Source organism: Oryzias latipes, chromosome 5 (genome assembly GCF_053564925.1).
Source record: "Oryzias latipes strain Hd-rR chromosome 5, Olatipes_Hd-rR_3.1".
NCBI lineage: Eukaryota > Metazoa > Chordata > Actinopteri > Beloniformes > Adrianichthyidae > Oryzias > Oryzias latipes.
This window is the reverse complement of record NC_136241.1, coordinates 22,410,664-22,436,003: the sequence shown is the minus strand read 5'-3', so window position 1 is coordinate 22,436,003 and position 25,340 is coordinate 22,410,664. Positions and strand designations below refer to the sequence as shown.

Genomic DNA, 25,340 nt, shown 5'->3' with positions numbered 1-25,340 from the left:
CAACAATGGGATAACAGTGTACAGAGCTTAACACTGGCTGCTGTGTAACCAGACTCTTATGTCTATGTGCTTGCTGGGTGTTCCTGCGAAGGAGTTGCCAGGTTTGGACTTTCAAAACCCGGGTTGGACCAGTGAGGACTAATTTGCGCAAGTGTATGAGTAACACCTTAATAACAGATAAGACACCAGATCAATAGATAACATTTTTTCTGAGCGGCAATGACTTCTTTTAGAAAATTTATTATAAAAATAATTCATATTTTCATTAGTCCTGCTGGCGCATTTTAAATGCTGTTACCTCTATACCATTTATGAGGATTTAAAAACATACTTCTTTATTCAGACCCCCCCCTCTGTTTTAGTTGTTATAGATTGAAAGCGCTGATTCTTTTACCACGGTTTCTGGCTGCAAATGATCCTTGGCCATGGTTCTCAGCCAAAATGATGGAGCCGCCTAAGGCCACATTCACCCTGGTAGGTTGGGTTCTGGTTAAGGAAGGGGGGTGGAGGCATTTATTACGATTTACTATGCGTCTTGCCTTTTTCAACTGAGTACATGAAAATATTCCAAAGATGATCCTTTCAAAGTATCTGGCTACCTGTTTACAAGAGATGGAAGGAAGGAGCTTGAGATGGACTGATCCACGTTTCTACCCTCACTGTGACCATAAGCTGTGGGTAATGAATGAGCAGTAAAGACCACAGGTACAGGCAGAGGACATGAGCTTCGTTCAGGGTGGCTTGAGGTCTCCTTTAGAAGTGAGAGGTGAAGGTCAGCCTTTCTGGGGGAGCTGCTGCTACTCCTTCACATAGAGATAGACAAGCCATCTGAGGTGGGTTGGACATCTGAGGAGGTGGAAACCTCACTAGTAAAGTGTTAGCGTCATGTCCAATTGGAAGGACAACGGTCCAGAATCAGGACATTGACATCTCTTTTGGCTGAGCCCTGGACGTGAACTTTAGGCAATAAATGGATGGAAATGTTAAACACCAAGAGACAAACCGTTGAATCTGTTTCCTCTTTGGCTGCTTTGTAAGGTTTTGTTGCAATGATCCTTACTTTTCTTTTTAAAACATTGGCCCAGTGTCTGCAGTTTTTAAGACTGTTATACAACAGTTTTAAAAAGAGACAAGAAAGATAACCTCAAACATGTTTAAAACAAACAACAAAAACCCTCCACTAAGAAATCCTCAGCAAACAGCAGTTTACACCCTGACAGTCTCTGAAGCCACCTCTCCTGTGCACATGTGCATCACACGCACGTTAACCTGAGTGTGTTTGTGCAGCCAAACCTCTGTCCGCAGGGATATCATGAAGAGAACTGGGAAAAGAAACCAGGGTGAATGTGCTCTGAGGACCAGAATGACCAGCAGCATCTATATTTATCTGCAGGTCATGCTGTGGAGGAGACTTTGCAGCAGACCTGGACACAGGTCCCCACCAGGTTACCATGGTGATGTGGTTAGGTAAAAAGAGAGGGACAAACCTCTCTGTGTGATCTGCAACTGCAGCTGAAGCATAGCACAGACACGCTCAGTCTGTCACTGATAGAGATGTGTTAGAGTCTTGCTGCTTCCTGTGCAAATGAGCAGCTGTCGAAACTGTAGGATTTAGTTCCAGACATGTTGGTCTGCTGTGGGTTTGTTGTCAGCCTCCTGTTTCTATAAAGCTTTAAAACCCCACTCTGATCATCTTTGATCTATTGTAAAAGTGTTCCCAGAGGTCTTTTAGTTATGAGTACCATAATTTCCGGATTATAAGCAGCTACTTTTGTCACGCGCTCTCAACCCTGCGCCTTATTCAATGATGCGGCTAATTGATGGTTTTTTTTTCTTTTCTTTCTTTTGTTTTTTGTCGGCCGCTAGGGGCGCTCGAGCAAAAAGGGCGAGAGTGAGACAGGGGGAATACGGTATTTGTGTCGAGGAAGACGCAAGTTTAATGTAAATTCCTGCTTTGTGAATGAATAGCACGAACAGACCCTCATCATGGATAATGCAAGAAGAAATGCATATGACGCAGCTTTCAAGTTAAAAGCAATCGTTAAAAGTAGTGTGAAAAAATCCACCATCACCAACGGGTTTGGAAAAGCCGGTCTGCTGCGTGACGGAGAGGACAGCACAAGCTCAGGAGAGAATTTACCTCAGGATGAGAATGACACTGACAGCGACAACGAAGGAGAGACTGAGAGAGTGTGGCGAAGAATATCTGACGCTATTCCAATCTGACACTGAGGAGGAAGACTTCCATGGTTTCAGTGCACAGGAGGAAGATGAAGAAAGCTCTCAGTGACTTTTACGTTCATGTTTTTAAAACAGCCCTGTTAGTGCTGTGTTACGGTGTGTTTCTGTTGTGGAAGAAAACTTCCGGCAAACATGCTGTGCAGCGCTTGGCTCTGCTGCTCTCAGAGACTTTTTTTTTCCCCCTCTCTCTCAGTGACTTTTACTGGTATGTTTTTTTTAACCAGCTCTGTTACTACCATTAGCTGCCGTGTTACTGCCGTGTCACAGGCACTGTTTGGATAGAAAAGCTCATGTATATTATTACAATCTTGAAAACTCTTTCTGTGTACCGTCTTTCTTTGTAAATATATCATGTGTTGAACTTTTCCTGTGATTACTTTTTTTCTTTCTGATTGTGGTCGGAAAATGCAGGGGAGATCCTCTCCGTAGAAGGCGGATCTTCCTTCGGGGTTCACTTCCCCGTTCGGACCCTCAGAGCCTCCAGAGCGGGTTAATAAAGAATCATTCCCCGTTCTTCTGGGGGAAATATTCTTTTATTACAGTTCTCCTTTACTCTGTATATCAAACATGAACGTGCACCCCCAACACACTTCTGCTGTGCGCTCTTACTCCCTCTTGCGCTGCATGCGCTCTCCCCTCTTTCCGCTGCACGTGCTCTCCCCTCTTTCTTACACACGCGCGCCGGTTTTAGCACATACACATCCTCATTCTACAACCCATGTTTCAATGTGGGCACATGCGGCTTATAGACAGGTGGTTTATCCTTTAAAAAGGTAATGGGTGTGGCTTAGGTGCGCTCTATAGTCCGGAAACTACGGTATACCATTTTTAGCTAAAATAAAAAAACTTTCATTTTCTAGGACACAGTTCCTGCAGAGTGGCAGGAATTCATTTGAAATTCGCCTCTGAATTGTGGGTGGGACTGTTGGCATAGAGTAAGCCCTCCCCTACTTCCTGTCATCTGTGTGTTTACACACTCTCCCGCTAGCTTACAGCCCCTCACAACCCTGACCAGTGCCAGGAAAATTGTAAGCAATATTGGAATTATCCAGCCGTATAGTTATGAGACAGATGCCGCCTCAGATGAGGAAAACAATGATGTTAATTAGGGTTGTGCCGATGGACGATACCATCGTCCATCGTGATGGGTGACTGACATCCCGATGGAGAGACACCATCGTGATGCCACGCCCCCGCCACGCTGCGAGTCGACACCATAAGCCGCGGTTACATGTGAAAAATATCTTGACCGGATCAATGGTCGGATTAGAATCCAACCGTGTATATGGTTCCAGAAAAATGTTTTCAGAATATAAAAAAACGTTCACATGGCTCACACTTTCGGTCGGAATTAATCATTCGCACATGCGCAGTAGGGTTTGAAAAACCGGAAAAGGATATAACTTCCGCCGAGCGGCTATTTTTTTCTCAAACTTTATTGAATGTAACAATTCAATACAAAACAATGTGGCCGAGCGGCTTTATACATTGATATGTCAGCTCGGTAATATACAAGACGATCTTCTAAACGTGCTTTTAATAATGTTACGATTATTATGAAGCGCCTGTTCGCCTGTTTTAATTTTAATCCGTGTGGTCAGTGCTTTTTCTGTTGAAAAACGGAGCCGGAAAGAAGCCAGAATTAGCAGTATGCTAACACGGGCTAACAACATTAGCTTTGGGTGGTGCTGCAATCTGCATCTTGGCTGCATGTAAACATGTGGGAATAACATCAGCCTTTATTTAGTCGGGACACGACTCGAAACACAAATCCACGTGATTGTTTGAAAGATTTCTAAGGACTGAGCGGCCTTTCTGCTTTGAAGCTTACACCGCCCAAAAGCGCTGTGTGTGTGCTCACGATGACGATCCTCTGCTCAGACACACACTTTTAGACCCGGTTCTGAGTTCGGTAGCCCGTTCCCCCTAGAGCTGCGGAACGGATCGCAGTTCTAAATCTCCCACATACCGCTCATGTAACAAAGCACCCCCCCCCCTTTCCACTCAAACACAAAGCTGTAAGTCTGCACTCCGCCGGTCCACTTGACTAGTTAAGTGCGGGAGCGGACCATTTCTTTTCTAGTTTGTTTGTTACTTCCCTCAGTTTATACTGGATAATCGCGGATGAGTCATTAGTTTGGAAATAAAATAAAGAAAGTAATAAAGTAAAATAACGAATAGCAATTATATAAGACTGAAATATTAAAAATACCCCCCCCCCCCCACGACAATATCATCGTCCATCCCGATGGTTGACAGCAAACATCGTCAACGGTCAATTTAAGGGGACATCGCCCAACCCTAATGTTAATGGATCTATCCGTCTGCAAGTGGATGCATCAGAATGGAGAGAAGCAGGGAGCTTGAGGGCTGCTGATTATAGCATCTACGTCACTGTTACAAGCCTTTCCTAAACCATTTTTTGTCTGGTCCTGTTTCACAATGATTTAAATAAAGAAATACAGAGAAATGCATTTGTAAGCCTCCACTATGAGAAAAACCCTACAACACGTTAAAAACACCCCCAAAACGTTTTTTTTTATCAGTGGGTACAGAAATAGCTGGTTAGTTAGGATTGGTTCTGGTCTGTTAATCCTCGCCAGCTCGATTTTTGATGCTCTTGAGCTGCAGAGATCAAATGCAAACTGGCTGTTAATGGATCTTATGAAAATGAGATTCTATCATTTCGTTCCTTCTCATTATCTTGTTGCTGTTGTCTTGTAATCAGGCCGCAGGGAATTGAACCCTCAGGTGAGAAATGAGTGAGCAAGACAATCAGGCCATCTGTCTGCTGGGTTCTGCGCCACAAACGGGCTCCAATGGATCTGCAGCTTCACACATAGTCTTATTTTACCTCCATTTCATCTATTGTTTTCATAATAGCCTTACAGACCAGAAATGTGCTTAGCCCACTGATCAGATCAGCTCCAGGCTAACATGAACCCCCACCACCCCTGTGTGAATCTGAGCCAGACTCCTCAGGCCCATACTGCTCTGTGGACGGGGGGAGGAAGGGCTGCAGAGGAAAAAAGGCTGGAAAACTGCTTCAACAGGAAACATTTGGGAAGTTTGTACAGCAGTTCATTTGAGTCTGCAGTGGAGCAATAATAAAACAGCATCATCAGCTACTGGGGAGGGAAATATTACCGGTACCTGAAATTCTGGGATAAAAAGGATCTGAAGAATTCTGAAATTGGGAGAGTAAATCTTGGGCACAATAGAAACCCGGTGAACCTGGGAAACGGTAAAAAATAAATAAATTGTTTGTTGGATTAAAGTTTACGTTGCTACGTTGTGAACCTATGTTGTATATCCAGAGAAATGGCCCAATGCTGCCCTGAAGCCTGGATTTACTTGGAGTGAGATTAGAAACAGATCCATACTTTGAAAGCTTCACTTCCACTTCCATGTATCTTGGGAATCTGAGTGCTAAATGAGCTGCAAGAAATGAAAAATCTGTAACTTTTATGGGAAAAAAACAAACCCAAAAGATTTTTGGAAAAAAAAAAACTGTGCATGAAGGTATGACAAAGGTATAAAAAAACAAAACAAAAAAATCATAGAAATCCAGGATGACAGTAGCTTCTGTCAACTGTTTACAGAGGAACTTTGTTTTTCGGCACACATGCGCATGTTTGACGTGTTTAGGTTTCCTCACTGTTCTCAGTCTTATAAAAGCATCATTTTGTGAGTTCAAAAAAGATGAGAAAAATAGCCCTTTTCAAGACGTAGAAACATTTATGATACAGAATGAGTAAAACACCTTGAGCATTCGTTTCATAAACTTGTATCTCAGAAACAGTGTCTTCAGACAGAGGCCTGTTCAGATCTGCTGTTACCACTGACCCCTTCAGAAGAACAGCTACAGCCACCTACACTGAAGAATGTTGGTCATTAGTGATAGCAACTTCTGAAATATCCTGTCAGTGATTTTTAACTTGTTTTAGAATTGAATTGAATCCAACAGGCTTCTTTAGCCCCTGAGAGATGCTCCTTGTTATTACTGATGATAGATTTATCATCTTGGTGTTATTGACTGAAAAAAAACTTCCTTTTGGACACATGGCTGTGTCATGCTTTTATCCTCATTGAACTAAGTTAAGGATGCACAAGATCAGCTCAGCAAACATGGAGGACTTCTTTTTTGTTAGGGAAACAAAACCTATCGTTAGGAAAGCCGCTAGCAGTAAAATGTGCGCTGGATTTCCTTCCAGGTTCCTCCAAGAGTTAAAGATGTTCCTTGGAATTTAGTTTGAAGGGGAAATCTTCATCAAGTTGCTTCCTATGCAGCATTCATCAGTGACTCCAGGACACCCTGGTTCTACTGAACCTGCTGCTCCATCATCATCATTATCATCATCATCATCATCATCAGAGGAAGACGTGGATTGTTTCATCTGCATGCTTGCTGCCTCTCATCGTCGGCCGTCCTCAGAACGTTGCCGTGGCGTAGTCGAAAGGATCAGAGCTGTTTGGTTTCTGCCTTCAAAGGCTCTTATTGAGTTGTGATTGTGCGTTGTTGTGTGTAAATGTTTGCATGTGTTGCGGCTCAATGGTGTCTGCATAATTCATGAGAACAGCATGTAGGCTGCTGGTAGTGATGAAAGCCCCGTCAGTGGGCCTGCAGCGATTGTGCGTGCACGCACCTGAGAGGACGCACACATGAATATGCAGCATGCAGGTGTGTGCCCTTCGCACATGTGCACTGGAAGTGCACAAGGGGAGTGTAATTATGCTGGATGAGTCAGTCCTTTATTTAAACTCTAACGTGGAGCTTGTTATCGCAGCCTACAGAGGTAGAGCTGAGAGCACGGCGGGCCCGTGACTCATTTCAAACACCTTTGACCCCCCCCCCCCCCCCCCCAAAAAATATTCTTCATTCAGCAGAACTTCAGCGGTTCTGAACTTGTGAAGTCCTCGTCTTTCACCAGCTGGGGGAGGAGTTATGTGCTGTTCTGACCCAGTTTAACCATGTAACCATTATGATAGGCTAAGGCAGAGATGGACTAACCTTATGACTTGTGGGCCACAAAGGGTTCTAAAATTTGACAAAAGGGCCAGACCAGGAGCAGATGCATGGAGTGTTTTGGTAATTGACCTAATAAGATAAAGAAATAAAAGAACGAAAGAATAATAATAATAATAATAAAAGAATTTGTACAAAACATGCTTTAATTTTAATTGAAAATTAATATATATAAACGGAACATTTTGGAGTTTTTTTATTTCAAAACTTTGACTTTTTTTTTCTTTTTAATGCCAATTGCACCAATGGGTTGATTTCCTTCAGGGAAAAACGCAAACTTAAAGAAATGTGGTTCATGTGCTTTTGGAATGATCGGAAAAATGCCTGTCCAGCTCAGAATACTTTCAACGTCAGAAAAAGCAAAAATCTTCCAACACCACATGAATCCCGAATAACTTTCTGCACCTAAACAAGGATTAATTGATTTGTAGTGCACCGTCTATGGGGAGACATTAGAATTACAGGGAAAATAAAAGATTAACAGGGATTATCAAAATAATTTATTCCAGTCTGGTGGGCCAGGTTAAATAGATTCATGGACCGCACGAATCTATCTAGCTGTAATTTGCCCGCGTCTGGGCAAAGGTCATGTTTTTTTTTGGATTTCAACATAACAAACTAATTTCAATACAGCAGTCCTTTGCTATTACGCGGTTCCCTTTTCGTGGACTCGCAGATTTCTTTGAGTGCAATTTTGCATGATTTTTTTTGCAGATTATTTATGGAACACATAAATATCATTGGTCAGTCTGGGTCTATAAAAAGTCCACCATCATTTCTCCACCACCGTGCTTCACAGTTGGTTATTAAGCTCATCTTTGGTCTCAAAGGTTTCCAAAAACTATGTTTCAGATGTTTTGATGTCGTAAACGTCAGCACTAAAAACTGAGATTTACCCCTGTCCTCTCATGCCTGACCTGCAACTTGATTTCAAAATATATTTATTCTTTGACGTTAGATTTAAGATGACCACCGTTTGTGATCAATTTCAGAACAGAAAATTATGCAAAAACAATGTTTTTGTAAAGAAACTACGATAAAGGAAGAATGATGAGCATCACACCAGAGTCTAAAGATGATGGGCTCAAGAACGGGAGACCTAAAATATAAAAGAGAGAGGTCATGTTGTTTTCAAATCTAAGAAAAGAGTGTTCTTTTTAGTTTGTTTCGTTGTATTGCAAAACTAAGATAAAACATTCAAATACACAGAGATTAGCTGCTGGTTCAGTGAAAGCCATGTGGACTTAAGCACAAAACTAATACCAATACTGTAGTTATTTCTGTATGTAAATTTTGTAAATTAAGAAAGTTCTTGCTAATCTCTTAATAATCTTGGATGGTTCATTATCTGCAGCAGGTTATCTCCATACATTTTTCCTGTCTTATCTCTTGAACTCTTGCATTGCCTCCTGACTAGTCACTCATTTAAGGCTGACATCACATACGCTTTTGATGTTGATGTGAGGTTGTGTGTGTGTGTGCGTGTGTGTCAGCAGCAGATCTTCCCCAGATGAGCACTTTCTCAATCCTTTGTTGCTACTCTGCACGGTAATCTGGGATTACAGAATGTCTAAAGTTATGTCACTGTTAGCACGTTGATGTCAGGATTTCCGTGTTCGAGCGCTTTTCTCTAACTGGGGCTTTTACTCTAAACCTTTAAGCTGTCGTTTTTGGTTGGGGTCTGTGTGTTTGCAGAATCTGAGTTTCTGCTTTTCTTCCACTGAAAGTCAGATGAGATGTTCACTCCTGTCGGACATGGTGGTTATGGATTAAATGACTGCAGTCTGACTGCTTTTATCATGTGTGAGCTGCAGGACTACAGAGTAGCATCTAAAACAGATAATCTGTCAGTTTTCTACATCTGTTCTTTGTGTCATGAGGGCTGAAGCCTCTGAATGTAGACAGTTTTCTCTCCAAGCAATAAATGCGTGGAGCAAAGCTTCTACCACGTTTGGAGGACATGACATAAACAAAGCTGTAGAATCTCTTTTTTATGCTCTCAGTCATAAATGTTGGGCTCAAAGCCTACCCTGCCCCCACCTAGAGGTTAATGATTTGGTTAATGAGGTTGCTGAACCTCCAAAGACATTAGAGATGACTTATGCTCTTCATCTCTTAAATATCTTTTTTTAGATCTTGTCTCTGTATTCACATTTTTGGGTGTTGTTCGATATCAAACCAACCATAATGAACTGTTTCATGCAGACCTGTTTCTGTGCTGGTCATCATATAAATGGTTTAGAGAAACATCCGTGGTTTCATTGATCCCAGGTCAGCCAGTTTTCATGAGTGTTGGGATTTTGGTGTTCCCCTTGGATTATGTTGATGGGCCGTAAACAATAACCTGTAAACTGCTTTTTGTATTCTTCCTTTTAAATTTTGATTCTGCAAAAATTCTACTTAAGATCAAATATTTTTGATCTTTAGGAAAAATGACATACATGCAGATAAATGCTGACCATGCTTATGTACACCTTGATATTCTGATGTCACTCAGGTTAGACATGAACAGGTGCATTGAATCATCATATCATACTAACTAACTAACTCATACTACGGATATTCCCTCTTCCTCCAGAATATGTTTCCATGCAAACATCTTATGTGCATTTCCTTTTTTTAATTTCATGTATTCATTATCAGAGCACCTTCCACCACCATTCAAGGAGGCCAATAAAATGTTAAAACGATTAAAAAAATCCTCCTGGGAATCGAACCTGTGTGTTTTCTGCGATTGAGGAAAGTGCTTCATGAATGTTAGCATCTCAGCCGCTGTTGTTGAGCTCACACTCTTTCATTTCTAAATACGTTTTCTGTTGGAGCTGTGCTTGACACCCTGTTCTTCTCTCCTCAGATCAGTAAACTTCAGCTGCAGACTATAAAGGACCGTTTTCAGGCCTTCCTCAGCGGAGATACTCAGATTGTGGCTGACGAGGCCTTCATCAATGCTGTCCAGAGCTATTATGAGGTGAGCTGATCTTTACCTTTCACATGGATTGCCGGTAGTTGTGTCTGATGTTTCTGGAATTATGGGGCAATCGGATAGCAGATCTATCCGGTCTACAGGTTGTGTTCTATTCGTTAGGACCACAACCTGTAAGATTTGGATAAAAGCATCCATCCACCCAATTAAAACACGTTCTTGTTCTGTTTCCTGATCGACCCTGAAGCTCCATGTTTCCCTCCTGGGTTTCCTTCTGCTCAAAGATTCCCTTTTAGTGAGGAAGCAGATTTTACTTGGATTACACAGTTATTTCCTGATTAAAGATGTTGCTGTTCATCTGGAATCACAGCAGAGGTTTTTGCTGGTTAAGACTCACTTTTAGATTTTCTGAATTCATACTTGAGGTTTTTATAACTTTATAAGAAAAGAAAAAACTTGGAGTTAAAGTTTAATATTTTTGTCTTTTATGGGGGGGATCAGAACAAAGTCACACATTGAAAGTGAACTGAAGTCATTTTTACCAGCCTCCATAGGATTATTATAATTTAAACTGTATACTAAAATCCGGGAGCCAGTTTAGCTCCTGCTGGTTTGCGGCGCCTTCCGTCCGTGAAACCGGGATTCGAATCCGGGCTGCTCCCTATTCCCTTCTCTGCCTCTGTGCCGGTCCCAAGCCCGGATAAATTGAGAGGGTTGCGTCAGGAAGGGCATCCGGCGTAAAACATAGCCAAGTTAACTATGCGACTCATCATCAAAAGAGAGGTTGTTTCGCTGTGGCGACCCCTGATGGGAAAAGCCGAAAGGGGAAGTAAAAGACTGTAAACTAAAATCCGCAAAATGTAGCTGATGTCTTCTGTTCGTATGCACCACATTAAACATAAAAGTTAACTTTTTGTTATTTCCTCACTCTTAGTTTATAGAAACACTTATATTTGATAATTTTGCCAAATATTTTTGAAAGATGAATTATTGGTCAAATATTGGAAATTATACTTAAAAAACAATGTATAATCTAGCAAGTAATCCCACATTACACGCTTGATTAAATTTTTTTAAAATAAAATTAACCTGATCATGATGCTTTTGTTCTTCTGCCTTGCATACCGGCTTGTAAGATCTGAAAAATGTAAACAATAAAGAAAATTTTAGTAAAAAATGATCTTCCTTTTTACATTTGGAGAACTACATTTTTAACTAGCAGTACGTCTTGCGAGAACTTTTTCCAACATTTTTTTTGTTTACAGCGAGCATCATCATTATGTTTGTGGACGACAAGATTTTTTTCTTGTTTGAGCTTCTAATCTCAGCCTTTTTTCCCCAATGTGTAATAAGATTGTTACTTAAATCTAAGACAACTTTCTGACCACGACTGCTCACAGCAGGATGCCCGCTGCCCTCAACTCCAGTTAGAGGGAGTTTTCCTTTTCACAGCAACAGTTTCCTGCTCATTATGGAGATTACATAGTTAATATAATCTGTTGCTCCCTAATATAAGCAGTTATCGATATGTAAGGAGATGATCTGATCAGCTCTTCGCAGTCCAGTCTCTTTGTCATCCTGATTGTGTTCATGTGCTGACCTCAGTTGGCTCTCACAAACACAAACCAGTATATTTGTAGTTCTTCCTTGAACTGAAAGCGCTGTGGTCCGTGCAGATCTTCCTGAAGAGCGACCGCGTGTGCCGGATGGTGCAGAGCGGCGGCTGCTCGGCCAGCGACTCCCGGGAGGTGTTCAAGAAGCACATAGAGAAGCGAGTGCGCAGTTTGCCCGAGATTGACGGCCTCAGCAAGGAGACGGTGTTGAGCTCGTGGATCGCCAAATTTGACACCATCTACCGAGGTGAAGAAGACCCCAGGAAGCTCCAGCAGAGGCTGACAGCCAGCGCCGCCTCTGAGCTCATCCTGAGCAAGGACCAGCTGTACGAGATGTTCCAGCAGATCCTCGGCATTAAGAAGTTTGAGCACCAGCTTCTGTATAACGCCTGCCAGGTACGTGTGTCAGGTCTGTGAGGTCATTCACGGTCTGTGTTACACCCCCTTCTGTGTCTAGGGGACCGAGGCGGCATACCATAAAAAAAGTAAAGTTTTCGGCTACTAAATTTAAATTAATACACCAAACGAATGTCTCCATAAAAATATATCAAATTTATTTACAAATAAACAACCAACTAAAAGTGAAGCTAAAAGGGTTCAGGGTGAACCCAGGCCAAAATAACAAACAAAACCCCCCCTAACTGAAACATGTAATCTTACCTGCAAAAGAAATAAAAGGGAAATCAAAGACAAAACACTAACCTCTCTAACCTAACAAAAGCAGGAGAAAACATGTACTAAACAAAATCGCGGTTCAACCCTACAGCTTCACTTAAACAAAATTATAAACAAAAAGACTAAACAGAATGGGCATGGACAAAACTAAAAAATACTAAAACACAACACTAAAGTGCAACACACAACTTAACAAGAGGTGAAATCAAAAACAAAATGGAGAAGAGGGTTAAGCTGCAATGGAGACTGGTTGCAGCCAAACTCCCTTCTCAAGGTGTGGAGGTCCAAGTGGTGCTCTTAAGGCAGCGTCCTCCAGCTCTGGACCAATTGGAGGCCACACCTTCATGCACCACACCTGAAAATAATCAGACAACAGACACACAAAGATCCACAGAAAACACAAGTGCCACTCTGATACAGAAATAATACACAAAACACAGAACAAACAGAACAAAACAAAACCAAATACGGCCACAGCCGTAACAGTCTGCATCGCCCATGATCACAACCTTTGACTGACAGCCGACAAAACATATATCTATATAGATATATAGATATATCTATATAGATATATAGATATATCTATATAGATATAGATATATCTATATAGATATAGATATATAGATATATATAGATATAGATATATAGATATAGATATATATCTATCTACATAGATAGATATATATCTATATAAATATAGATATAGATATATATAGATATGTGTGTGTGTGCACATTAGTGTGCACCAAACACCTCTGCAGGATCATGTTGTGTTACAAATATTCCCTAAAGAGCTCATTAAATATGTTTCAGTTAATCAGACTGCTGCTCCTGTATTTCGTTGCATTAGTCACAGATGATTACTGACTTGGTATTTGTCAATCACAGCACCGGTTTGTATCAGATCTATGTTTATATAAATCATTTACTTACAGTATATTCCCCATTCAAACACAAATGAGTCTGCACCATGATGGAGGTCTTCTCCAATCAGGGCAGTTGCACAGTGTCATATTTTGTGGATCCCTTTAGGATACACCTGAATTTAGGTTGTCAGAACTGAGTGAGTTTTGAAAGAAAATGTTCAGCAAACGTCATAATACCATCTCTTCTGAAAAGGGTGGCTAGGCACCACACGCTGAAGTGTCACTGAGGAAGGCACTGAAACAAATAAAAAAGGTTTGATGCAGAGATGAAAGGTTTTTCTAGAGCTCAGTGGTCAGCTGCTGCTGAAAGAATTAGTGTTTCCATTCCGGACCTTTTGAATGTTGTATCTTTTAACAAGCACTTCATAGGTTTAAAGTTTTTATTTTAGAGACAGTTGAGCATCTCAATTCCAGTGCTTGATGGGTTTCATGGTATTCTGAATTAAAACAGAAGCCTGCTTGAGAATAGATGATGTAAGTAAGGGAGTTTCTTTTTGCAGCAGAGTGACAGACGGACCTCCGCAGATAATCTACTGTTAAACTGCTTCATGGATGGAAGACGCGGAAATCTAATGATGTCTGTTCATCCTTCAGCTGCAGAAGATCAACATGTGCAGCTTTATCAGAGGTCAGGCTGTCAGTGGAGATGAGTCCACCCCCACTCCCCCATCTGCGCTCACTCCTTTAATGCTTCAGAGCAGTTATGGAGGCTGAAAGACCAGAAAACAGAGCCAGAGTCCTATCAGGGCAGAAAATTTGTAGCTTGATTTGAGTCAGACTGCTGGAAACTTGTATGTCATACTTAGTCTTTACATTTGACATTTTCCTATGAAGTGCGGGCAGATAGTTGGATTTGAAGGTAGGCTTTTTTGTGTTTTACTATGCAATCGCGATGACCTTAAACGCACCAGTATGCTGGGAACAAAGCTCCACATGTGAACTCTGGGAGGGACAGACCATAAACCCACTGGTTGGCTTTAAATAACAGTGATAAGAACACAACAACACTTATTTGTTAAAATCGGCACATTTCAACATGTACTTAGAAAAGATTGAAATTCCAACTCAGACAGATGTGTTTCCTTCACAAAGATGGTCACTCCCCCGACAACAAAGCTCATATTCCAAACTTTTCCTGATGAAGTTGTAGTCCAGAAGGAGAGACAGCAATTCAAACTTGGTTTGATGACTGTTAGAATGGAATGAGGTCATATTCTGGAAAGGTTATGTTCTTATGGGACAAACGTGGGACAATCATCAGGGATTTTTATACATGAAGAGGGGTTCAACAATTAATTGACTATCGATGAATTGATATATCTACAATCCAACCAGATCATCCCGTCTAAGGCAAATTGGTCATCGAATCGACCTATACCATTTTAAAATAGTTTCAAAATGAATTTTTCAATTAGATTGATCTTGGAAAATACCATTTTGATTGAGTCATGGTAGGTCTATTTAACTATTATGTAAAAATGACAAAGTGTCATCACAGCGGACTCTAATGTTTTCATATTTTCCGTTTGTGTTATTTGGATGTGGAAAAACAACAGTGAGCTGAACTTTATGAAACTAAAACATGAATGGATTTGCCATTAATTCTTGTTTGCTTGTTTGTTTGCACACATATTTAATTTAGACTTGATTATTTAGCAAGGAATCTGGAAAACTTCAGCTGCTCTGTTTAGTATCCAGGTATTTATCTCTGAGTCACTCTGGTTACATTTTTGGCTAAAAATCAATTTAAGGTCAGTGATCGGATTGTTCTAAGTGAACCAAAATTGATTAACTGTATTGGCAAACATAGATTATGACATGAATCGACTTGTTTTTAAAAGGAATTGTTCACTCCGTTTGAAAACAAATGCTGGTCATTCTCAAGATGGATGAAAATGTTGTCTTTCTTTTATCTACGCTTGAGTCACGAAGGCAACAGTTTGAATTTCGGAAGCCCTGAGCTCTCTTTTTCCAGCTCTCCTTGCCCCGCACTGATGCATAATCTCTCCAGCATGTCATGGCTCTGCTGCAGATGATGTATCCCATACTCCCTGAGTACTCCCACCAAGACATCCCACAGGCAATCTCCGGCTGTTTTTGTTGCTGCTGTTTGTGCTTTTTCTTCCAAATGCGAATGATCGGGAGATGCAATTTGAGTGTTGACATGAATGCATTTCTTCTGTAGTACTGAAACAGAGGCTGCTTGTAAAAAACTGTCGAGAGCTGGAAATAGTCAAGAAACAATGAGTTTTGTGTGCTCCTGTCTACATTCCCGACCTGAAGTTTGACCTGGAGCAGCGGAGCAGCCAGGTGTCTTGTTTGATCCATGTTCTTGCTCTCTTTAGAGTGGTCCAATGGAAAGCAGTGGTAGAAGTCTAGTTTTAGAAGTCTGGGTTTTGGACTGTATAGCATTTATCCACAGCAGGAGAACATCATTTCCTGTATCATTCTTTTTCACCAAGTTGTTGTGATTGTGTTACTTGGATTTATTTCATGCTCCTGCAGGCTCCTGCTGGTTCTGATCAGGGTGCGACTGCGATTTATCCAGTAACATCCTGCTGCTCTAGGAACAGGTTTTAGGTGAAATGAACCTCGGATGGCTGAAATCACCGCTGATTGTCATTCCGCACATGATTTCATTGATTTGGCGTTCGCTCAGCTCTCATCTTCTGCTTGCAGTCCTTTCGGAGGCTTTCAAGGGCGCAGTCCTAATGACAAAAGTCCATCTGACAGAAATAACCGCCACCCAGTCTGTTCTTTCCTCTCCACATATTAGCAGAGTTGGGCTGCAATTCAGTCTTTTTCTGCGCTCCAGCCATCATTACCGTCAAATGCACACTTGTCAAAAGAGTTGTTTGACCCAAGTACTCATTATGTGGAGGGGGCAGTTAGTCATCTCTGCTGCGTGGAGAACTTCTCTGGCCTGTTAGAACTGAAGACCAAAGCTGGGTCTAAACCCCAATTTAGTGTTCAGTCTGCAGACCACACACACATTTTTGGTCACATTTTGACACACTTCCTGCAGACAGACTCACAACTCTTCTCCACAAGTATATCTGTAAGGAGGTGTGACAAAAGGCTCCTGAACAGAGTTGGAGGGGACCAGACTGGCTTAATGAGCTTCCAAAGCAGGAAACTTTGTCCTCTAAAGTGTCTTTAGTCAGAGCAGCCTTCATCAGGAGGTCATTGACTCTAGTCACGCAGGCAGTCTGTTCATGCTGCCGATGCAGATGGTTTTGCTTTACATGAGCCTTTCATTAAAGGCTTTGGGTCTGGATTATTTTATGAATTTGGGAGTGTTCATGTAATCTTTGGATGGAAGGGTGTGGACGATGTTGGTTTCTTTTAACATGTTAACATGTAATAAAAAAAATTTAAATAATAAGATAAAACGCGAATAAAGTTTTGTCTGACTGGTAGATCCATGGTCTTCATAGGTGTAACATGAAGGTGGACCTGCATCAGTTTACTGTGGGTTAATGTCTGCAGACAGATGCTCTGCTGGGCAGAGGAGGGTGAACCTTAGCAAATTAGATTTAAAGACATGCCCCCCTTCAGGGAGTGGCATGAGCGCTCTTGTGTGAAGCTCAGTCTTCCTCCTAAAACATGTTTCAAGTCCTCTTCACAGCTGAGGCTCCATGTCTGCTCTGTGCGTGATGATGTTGATGAAGAAGAGCTAAAATGTTGTGCGCTCCAAATCAGACTTGGAGAGGTGCACAAAACGGAATTTGAGGTAAAAAGGAGTTCAAACCATCACGACTGTTGCTGTGACAACTGTACACAGACGCTACCTCCCTCCCCCCTCACCATCCTTCACAGTTGCCATGCCAACTGTTGTCCCCTCGTCAGGAAGGAGGGGCATGTTTTCTCTGTTTTAATCACATCAGGGTTTGGGGAGGTGGGGTGCATGGATGGCCATGCCAGATGAAAGCAGCTCCTTGAAATTGATGGAGATGGAGAGATAAGGAGGGAGGGAAAGAAAGAAAGACAGGGGTGAGTATGGAAGGAGGGATGAAGAGGGAAGAACATGGGAATGAACAAGAAAGGAAGCACAGAGGGATGAAGAGGGAAGGGCAGATGAGGAGGCTGAAGGGAAAAATGAAGACAAATGAAGGGCGGGGCTTCTGGAGAACAGCAGTTTCATCCTGACGTTTGGTGATGGAGCAGATGTTACTCCAATGTCACCCGTGTTGTGGTCTGTTCCCTCTGATGTCACTGGCTCCACCTTCCGGCAGCTGTAAGCTTGTATCCAAGAAGGTGTGAAGGTGTGTGAACAGGTGACTGAGTGTGATGGATGAAATCTGCCTGCCTTCTCAAATAGGCGTGTTTAGCGGATGGTAATAACTTCTGTTTCAAAGATCGACTGTTCCTTCTTGACCAGAAATGAATTGGGATCGGAGTCTGGATGTCTTATTTGGAAAATTGGAAAAATGGAATATTCCAAATAACAGTTAATTTCGAATTTTTTTATCTGTAAAAACGTTGCAGCTAAAGTTAAAGCACAAACAAACTCCGCCCCCTGGTGTTCAATAGTGGAAACACTAACTGAGGGTTGCTACTTAGTAATTCAACATCCCGCCATAAAATAACAGGGACCCAAGATGCTGTCACACTGATTTTTTTTTCAAATGGAAAAATAATCCATTCATCCATAAACAACAAAAAAAGTTTGTACTTTATTGCTTTTATGTTATGATAGAGACTTATCAAATGGAGTCACCTATGTTGAACTCAAATTTTCAATACACATTTAAAGAAACAAGTGTTATAAAACTGGAAAAACACCTTAATATGATTTAATAAAATTTAGCTCAAAGGGAAGAATAATTTTTCAATTACTACATGTTGTAATAAATGAAACTAAACTAAAATAAAAGCTTCAGGCCTCTTTCAAAAAAATCTTCAAATTAGGTGAAATCTTAAGGTATATCTCGGCTCTAACGAAATCAAATGTGGAGACCAACCAAAGTCCCCCCCCCCCCATCTACCACCCACACAGGGATGAAAGTGGGAAGTACATGTGGTAAAGAAAGCTGAGGTGGAAACACAGCAGAGATAAAGGTCAGAATCCAGCTTCGTCCAAAAGGTCAGAGCTCAGCATCCAGAACAACAAAGAGCCCAGAGATGAGATCAACCTGACGGCAACCAACCAGGACTTTATGGTCAGACTGGATCCTTGCAGACCACTCTGCATAATGATGTCGGCTTGGCGTAATTGGGTTTTTATTAAGGCTTCGATTGGATTCTCACACAGGTGTGTGTGTGTTTTCTTTTTCAGCTGGATAATCCAGATGAGCAGGCAGCTCAGATCCGCAGAGAGCTGGACGGCCGGCTGCAGATGGCAGATCAGATCACTCGGGTAAGAAGACGTGATGATGAGGGAAGAAATGGGCTGCGCTCAGGAGAGAATCATAAATCCAACAGCGAGGAACAGGACTCAGCCCTTTGAGGTTCCTGCAGAACAGCTGACACATGTCCACTTTTGTTTGGTGCTATGAAAAGAAAGAAGAAAAAAGGAGCTCATCATCAGTGATAAACTTTATACTTTTGATATGAAAACTTTGTGTCCTCAGGTGAAATGGCTAATGTTCGATTTAAGATATTATTTAAAATTGATATTTGATTTAATATAGTTGCTTTCCAAAGTTTCTTGATTCAAAATGATACAGAATGACAATGGAAAGTTGGAAGAGATAAATGTTTCAAGAACCTCTAGATCCATCACCCTCTCCTCTCCAATTCCAAAACAATTCTACACATTTCAAGAAGGGAGGTGTGACTTTACTGTCGGATAGCTCCAAATTTGTTCGCTATTATTGTTGCACTGGTAATGTAAGGTTGGCGGCGTGAGGAGCTATTAGCGAGCGGGAAACAGAAAACGCAGTAATGGATGATGGGAATGTGGGCTGGGCATATTTGGTGCCAACTGTCCCGCCCTCAACTTAGAGGCGAATTCCTAATGAACTACTGCTGCTTTGCAGAAACTATGTACTAGAAAACAACACACTTTTTTTATGTGGATTTTGGAGTGGGACTTCAAAGTAAATGTTTGCATTTTTTACTTTTTCAGTGAGCTTGAGTTTCAGTGAGCAGAAACTGAACACAGTTTTAGGGGATGTGGCAAAACTGTCGGCTAACTGCTGATGCTCTCTTGTTTTACAAAGCTCGGAGGACGGTTCCCGCGGTTTGCTTCCAGAGAGATGGAGGCCATGTACATCGAGGAGCTGAGGTCCTCAGTCAACCTGCTTATGGCCAACCTGGAGAGCATGCCAGTGTCCAAAGGAGGAGAGTTCAAGCTGCAGAAGTTAAAACGGGGCCACAACACCTCCATCATGGACATGGGTCAGGAGGACGAGAGCACCCTGTCCAAGTCTGACGTGGTGCTGTCTTTCACTCTGGAGGTACACACATATGAAGATGATGTCCACTATTATCATTTAATTGTAGCACTGTTTTATTCATTGATGTCTTAAGTAAACATGTAATTTATTGTTTTTGCTTTAAGGAAACTCCACAAAAACTTGGATTATTATGTTTTAAAGCTTTTGACCCAAAATAATTGGTTTAAACCATTATTCTGATATCAAATGTCAATAAATTAGTTATTTGAAAACACCCTAACTACATGCAAAAACACAGTTATGACCACACAAAGATTACAGAATTAAATTACTGCAGTCAATTTCAATTTTTAAGAACTAAATTCACAACTTGGATCTAGCAAAAAAAAAGGAAATGCATCAAAATCAAGCACATTATAGTTATAGAAGATTCACATTTTCTTGTTAAAAGTGCAAAATGACTGGGTGGGTATTTAAATATTAGCCTATGGATGTGGCAAACAGATAACAATAAAGACTTTTTTTCGCCGTGTTCGTACACGGGCATAAAACTAGACTTGTGGCTAGGGCTGCACGATATGAGGAAAACTTGCGATATGCGATATTAGTGATCAATATTGCGATAACGATAAATTTGCGGTAAATAAACAAATAGAAAAATAAACAAAAACATCATTCCCATTTCATTGCAACAGTTTAAAAATTATACTCCAAATGACCCTCATTGACATGGGGGACAAACGTCAGGGTGGCTAACCCTGGTCCTCAAGAGCCTCAACCTTGTCTGTTTTCCAATTCTCCCTAGACTGCTCGATAATGATAACCAAAATCAGGTGTGTTCAGTCAATCAGGATGTGAAATCACTTGAGTCAGCCAATCAACAGCAAGCTGGTTAAGGAGAGCTGGAAAACAGGCAGGGTTGAGGCTCTTCAGGACCAGGGTTAACATAATAGGCCTCCATCTGATTGGTCAACAATGGGAAGGCGTCCATCTGATTGGTCAAAGCATAAAGGGATTTATTTAATTCGTTAAATGCTTCAAGCTGCTAGAAGATTGTTTTAACACATTTTGGGTTTGCGATTTATTGCGATATTCGCCGTCTTTTGCGATATGCATATTGCAGAGCTGGATATTGCGATAACGATAAATTTGCGGTATATTGTGCAGGCCTACTTGTGGCACAAATCTCCAGCAGAAGCAGACTCCTTTTTTTAAAGTTCACTATCACAATTAATGTTTAAAATAATAATAATAATAATAATACATTTTATTTAAAAGCGCCTTTCAAAACACCCAAGATCACCGTACAAAGTTAGAGGTAAAACACAATAAAATCATAACATGTTAAAAACAATAAATAAATTGGATTCATTAGTAAAATCAGCTGACAGAAAATGTGAAATTGTGTTCTGGAAATGCAAGCTTAAACAGATAGGTTTTTAGTCTGGATTTAAAGATCAAAAAGGAGTCAGTGTTACGGAGGTCTGGGGGGAGAGAGTTCCAGAGTTGGGGAGCAGAGCGACCAAAGGCACGGCTCCCCATGGTGATCATACGGGCCGGAGGGACAGAGAGCTGAAGGGAGGAAGAAGACCGAAGAGAGCAAGAGGGAGTGTTAACATGGAGGAGATTAGAGAGATAGGAGGGAGCCAGGCTATGGAGGGCTTTGAAAGTGTAGAGAAGGAGCTTGAACTCAATCCTAAAGGCTACTGGAAGTCAGTGCAACTGCTGGAGAACGGGAGTGATGTGATGAAAGGAGGGAGTTCTGGTGATGATGCTGGCAGCTGAATTCTGGACCAATTGAAGCTTATTTAGAGTTTTGTTGGGAAGACCAAAGAGAAGAGCATTACAATAGTCGAGACGAGAAGTGACCAGACTATGGAGGCGGAGTGGATGGTGAGGGAGGGGCGGAGTCGATTAAAATTGCGTATATGAAAGTAGGCTGACCGAGTAATGCTATTGATGTGGGATTGAAATGATAATGTACTATCAAGGATGACACCCAGACTCTTTACTTGAGGGGAGGGGAAAACTGGTGAGGAATCGATGGAAAGGGTAAAATTAGAAACTTTGGAAAGGGTGGATTTGGAACCTACGAGGAGTAATTCGGTTTTATCGCTGTTAAGTTTGAGGAAGTTCAGGGTGAACCAGGTTTTTATTTCAGACAGGCAGGAGGGGAGGGAGGCAGGTGTAATAGAAGAGTTGGGTTTACTGGACAGATAGAGCTGAGTGTCATCCGCGAAACAATGAAAATCAGTATTGAATTTACGGAATATATTACCAAGGGGTAGCAGGTAGGTAATAAAGAGGAGGGGACCGAGAACAGAACCTTGAGGAACACCAGATGAAATGAGTGAGGGTTGGGATTTAAAAGAATTCAGTTGAATAAACTGAGTGCGGCTTGAAAAATAAGAATGAAACCAGCTGAGGAGAATAGAACTAGTTTGTGCATAGTATACAGTATATGACGTATATAACATCCAAATAGCATATAATGTTATTTGGGTTCAACAACAACATAGTCAGAGGTCATAGTTGAGGGTAATGCTGTTGTTTACTTTAGAAAAACCAGGCTTTTCCCATCACTCACTCGACTCCTCCTTCCAGGTGGTGATCATGGAGGTGCAGGGGCTTCGCTCATTGGCTCCAAACAGGATTGTCTACTGCACCATGGAGGTGGAGGGGGGGCATAAACTGCAGACAGACCAAGCTGAAGCATCCAAACCCACGTGAGTTCCCGCCACTCTGTTTAGGGAGGTGTGGGGTGGGACATGGAGGGGCTCTCTAGGGTTTGTGCATTTTGCCTCACTCCCATTATTCATCCGATCAGTATCTGATTTCTCCAGGTAACAGATTTTACAGGCAACGTGTATACAGGATAATCCGATGTCCTTTATTCAATTACAGTAATTATCCCACAATGGTAGCGATTGGAAAACGGGATATCAGATTGCCACATAGAAAAGCTGATATTTCCTGGCACATATGCTATTCATTAGTTCTTCCTCTGCGGTGTAGTCTAGCTATTCAGGTGTGACAAGTGCAGCACTGAATTAGGGGTGGAGGTGGCCGTATGAAATATTTGGGCTTAGCTCAGTGAGCATAAGAATGTGGTAATATTTGTGAAAATACCTGAAAACACTAAAAGGGCTAAAAGGGTGATGACTGTGTAGTAAAAATTAAATCATTGTCCTCCTTTGGATCTAATCTATTCATTTAAATGGACCTGAAGTTCATCAGGAACAACCAACCGTGCTTTGTGAACCTGTACCGCCCCTTCGTCAACTTGTTCAAATGTTAGTATTGAAATATGGACAAATTGGCAGGGGTTGCTGTTACCAAGTCTGAAGAAATTAATTGGATTCGGACTTTGGCATTTAAACTTGAATTACTTTATAAATCATAAAAAGACACTTGCATCCAAGAATCCCACAGGCTTTATTTAACTGTGGTGGACAGCTATGGCTCTGATAGACGGTAGTTGTTTTTCCACTAAAGGGTTCAATTCCTGACTAACCTTAGGCATATGTCAGTGTCCTTTGGCAACTTGCTAACCTCTTTGTTGCCTCTGGTGGTGTAGTGCTCCTCCTTTGGTGTGTGAATGCGTGTGTTTGTTAGTGAAACACTTTGATGACCCAGAACAGAGCTTTGAGGAACTCCACGTGTCAAATGATTATATTTACTGCTCATGTATGTATTTTTGCAGTTAAAGTGTAGTTGTGGTTTCGTACAAAGCGCTGTAAGTTGACAGACACACAGTCAAGTGTTTTCTGTCTCATTTCTGTGCAGTTGGGGCACCCAGGGCGACTTCACCACCACCCAGCCGTTACCTGCGGTGAAGGTGAAACTTTTCACAGAGAGCACAGGGGTTCTGGCGCTGGAGGACAAGGAGCTGGGCAGAGTAGGTCACAGATTTGTGTGTTTAACATGGTTTGCAACAAAAAAACTGTAGTTCACAGCCTTGTTGTGTGCTGGTGTTCAGGTCGTCCTTCATCCGACTCCCAACAGCGCCAAACAGTGCGAGCTCCATAAGATGAGCGTCTCCAAAGGATGTCCAGATGAGCTCAAGATCAAACTTGCCATACGCATGGACAAACCACAGAACATGAAGCATTGTGGGTAAGTGTGACTGCCTGGGTTGTTGTGGAGGGACGGACATGCGGTCACTCTGTCAGTGGTTTTTAACCAGTATAGAGTTTCTGCACAAGATAGGATTCACCCGTAAAGACTGAATGCACAAACAAATCAGTCATTTCACTTAGTTTTTTGTTTATTATTGAATTTGTATCTCCTTCTTTCCAACAAATCTGATTTGTTTCTGTTTAACTATAAGCAAACACTTCTATTTATTTTAAAATCATTTTTCTAATTATTCTCTTGTTAGTCAACAGTTTTTCTGTCCAAGTCTGGTACTTTTGAGCAGCTTCGTGTCAATGGATGTTTTCCAAAGATAGTGTTTTAGCTCCCTCTTGTGGTTATCGGCTGGGATAAACTATTTAGATCAATCAGGACATATTGAAGACAAAATCGCTATGATTATTAAATTTTCCTCATTTTTTTTTTCATAGGGACATGAAATCAAGAGTTGTCATCTGGGAATAATAAACAAATGAGCAGCTTTTTGGATCTTATTTCTTTCTGAGATAAAATTGAGTTTAGAGCAAATAAGCTATTTTAACCCTTGTGCTATCTTAGATGACCCCACCCTTACATTGACGTGTTCTCCCTACCATGACAAAGGTGGATAAAGGTGGAACGATTTCATGTAATCCATGGACACCAGTGAAGATCACAAATCATTTAAGAAAAAAGGTTCAGCCCACTGTCTAGTGGGTCTAGATGACCCAACTCCCAATGTTAAAGTGCCTAGGATAGCACAAGGGTTGACAGAGGAGTGAACCTCCTCGTGCAGCTGCGGACGGTCTGCAGGAGGAGTTGAGTCACCGCTGCAGCATCAGCTGATTTTTTGACGAGACTAAAAACAATATGTGCTCCTCATAAGAGTCTCCATAATTTGAAGGTTTCCATAAAAATGTTTGTTTCATATCTAGCAGCCTCTCATCAAATTTACTGACAAAGTCTGTTTAAACTCCTCCGCTGTTGTGCGGCCAACATGTTAAAAAAGAAGGCTAATTCTGATTTGATGTGCAGCAATAAACCATGAAAAAAATAGGAATGACTTTAGTTTGTCAGAAAAGAGAATACTAATTCAATTTAATATGTTGACTAACAGCAGTTTGTGTCCAGTAGATTCACACTTTTAGAGAGAAGATTGAAGTACGAAGGAGAAAAGACGTGGAGGCATGACTGAGGTCCACCAAACTGCATCTGAACAAACATCAAGATTCTTGTCTATGAAGACTCTCATTTATCCAGGTTGATTCCATCATAGTAGTAGGTTTAGGGGCTGTCAGTCATCAGATGACAGCCCCTAAACCTAATACTATGATCAAGATTCTTGGACAACATTAATCAGACCTTTAGAAGAATGACCTGTGTTCAGGCCTTTTGCTTGACTCAAAAGTTGTGGTGGACCTTCAGAAAGCTGCAGGGACCTGAAGAAAAGGCTTTCGGTTCAGAGTTTTGAGATGGCATCTT

General features: G+C 41.4%; 1 protein-coding gene across 20 annotated transcripts in view; it reads left to right on the top strand.

Moving 5' to 3' along the window:
* Positions 1-25,340, top strand: part of cadpsa (Ca2+-dependent activator protein for secretion a) — a 123,823-nt gene that overhangs the window by 7,037 nt on the left and 91,446 nt on the right. For all 20 annotated transcript variants that reach the window (XM_078947500.1, XM_078947499.1, XM_023955081.2 and 17 more), the window contains 7 exons: positions 10,122-10,235; positions 11,867-12,199; positions 18,683-18,763; positions 19,569-19,805; positions 22,350-22,471; positions 23,532-23,643; positions 23,725-23,861. In XM_078947500.1, the coding sequence (XP_078803626.1) occupies positions 10,122-10,235; positions 11,867-12,199; positions 18,683-18,763; positions 19,569-19,805; positions 22,350-22,471; positions 23,532-23,643; positions 23,725-23,861 (1,136 nt within the window). The remainder of the gene's footprint in view (positions 1-10,121; positions 10,236-11,866; positions 12,200-18,682; positions 18,764-19,568; positions 19,806-22,349; positions 22,472-23,531; positions 23,644-23,724; positions 23,862-25,340) is intronic.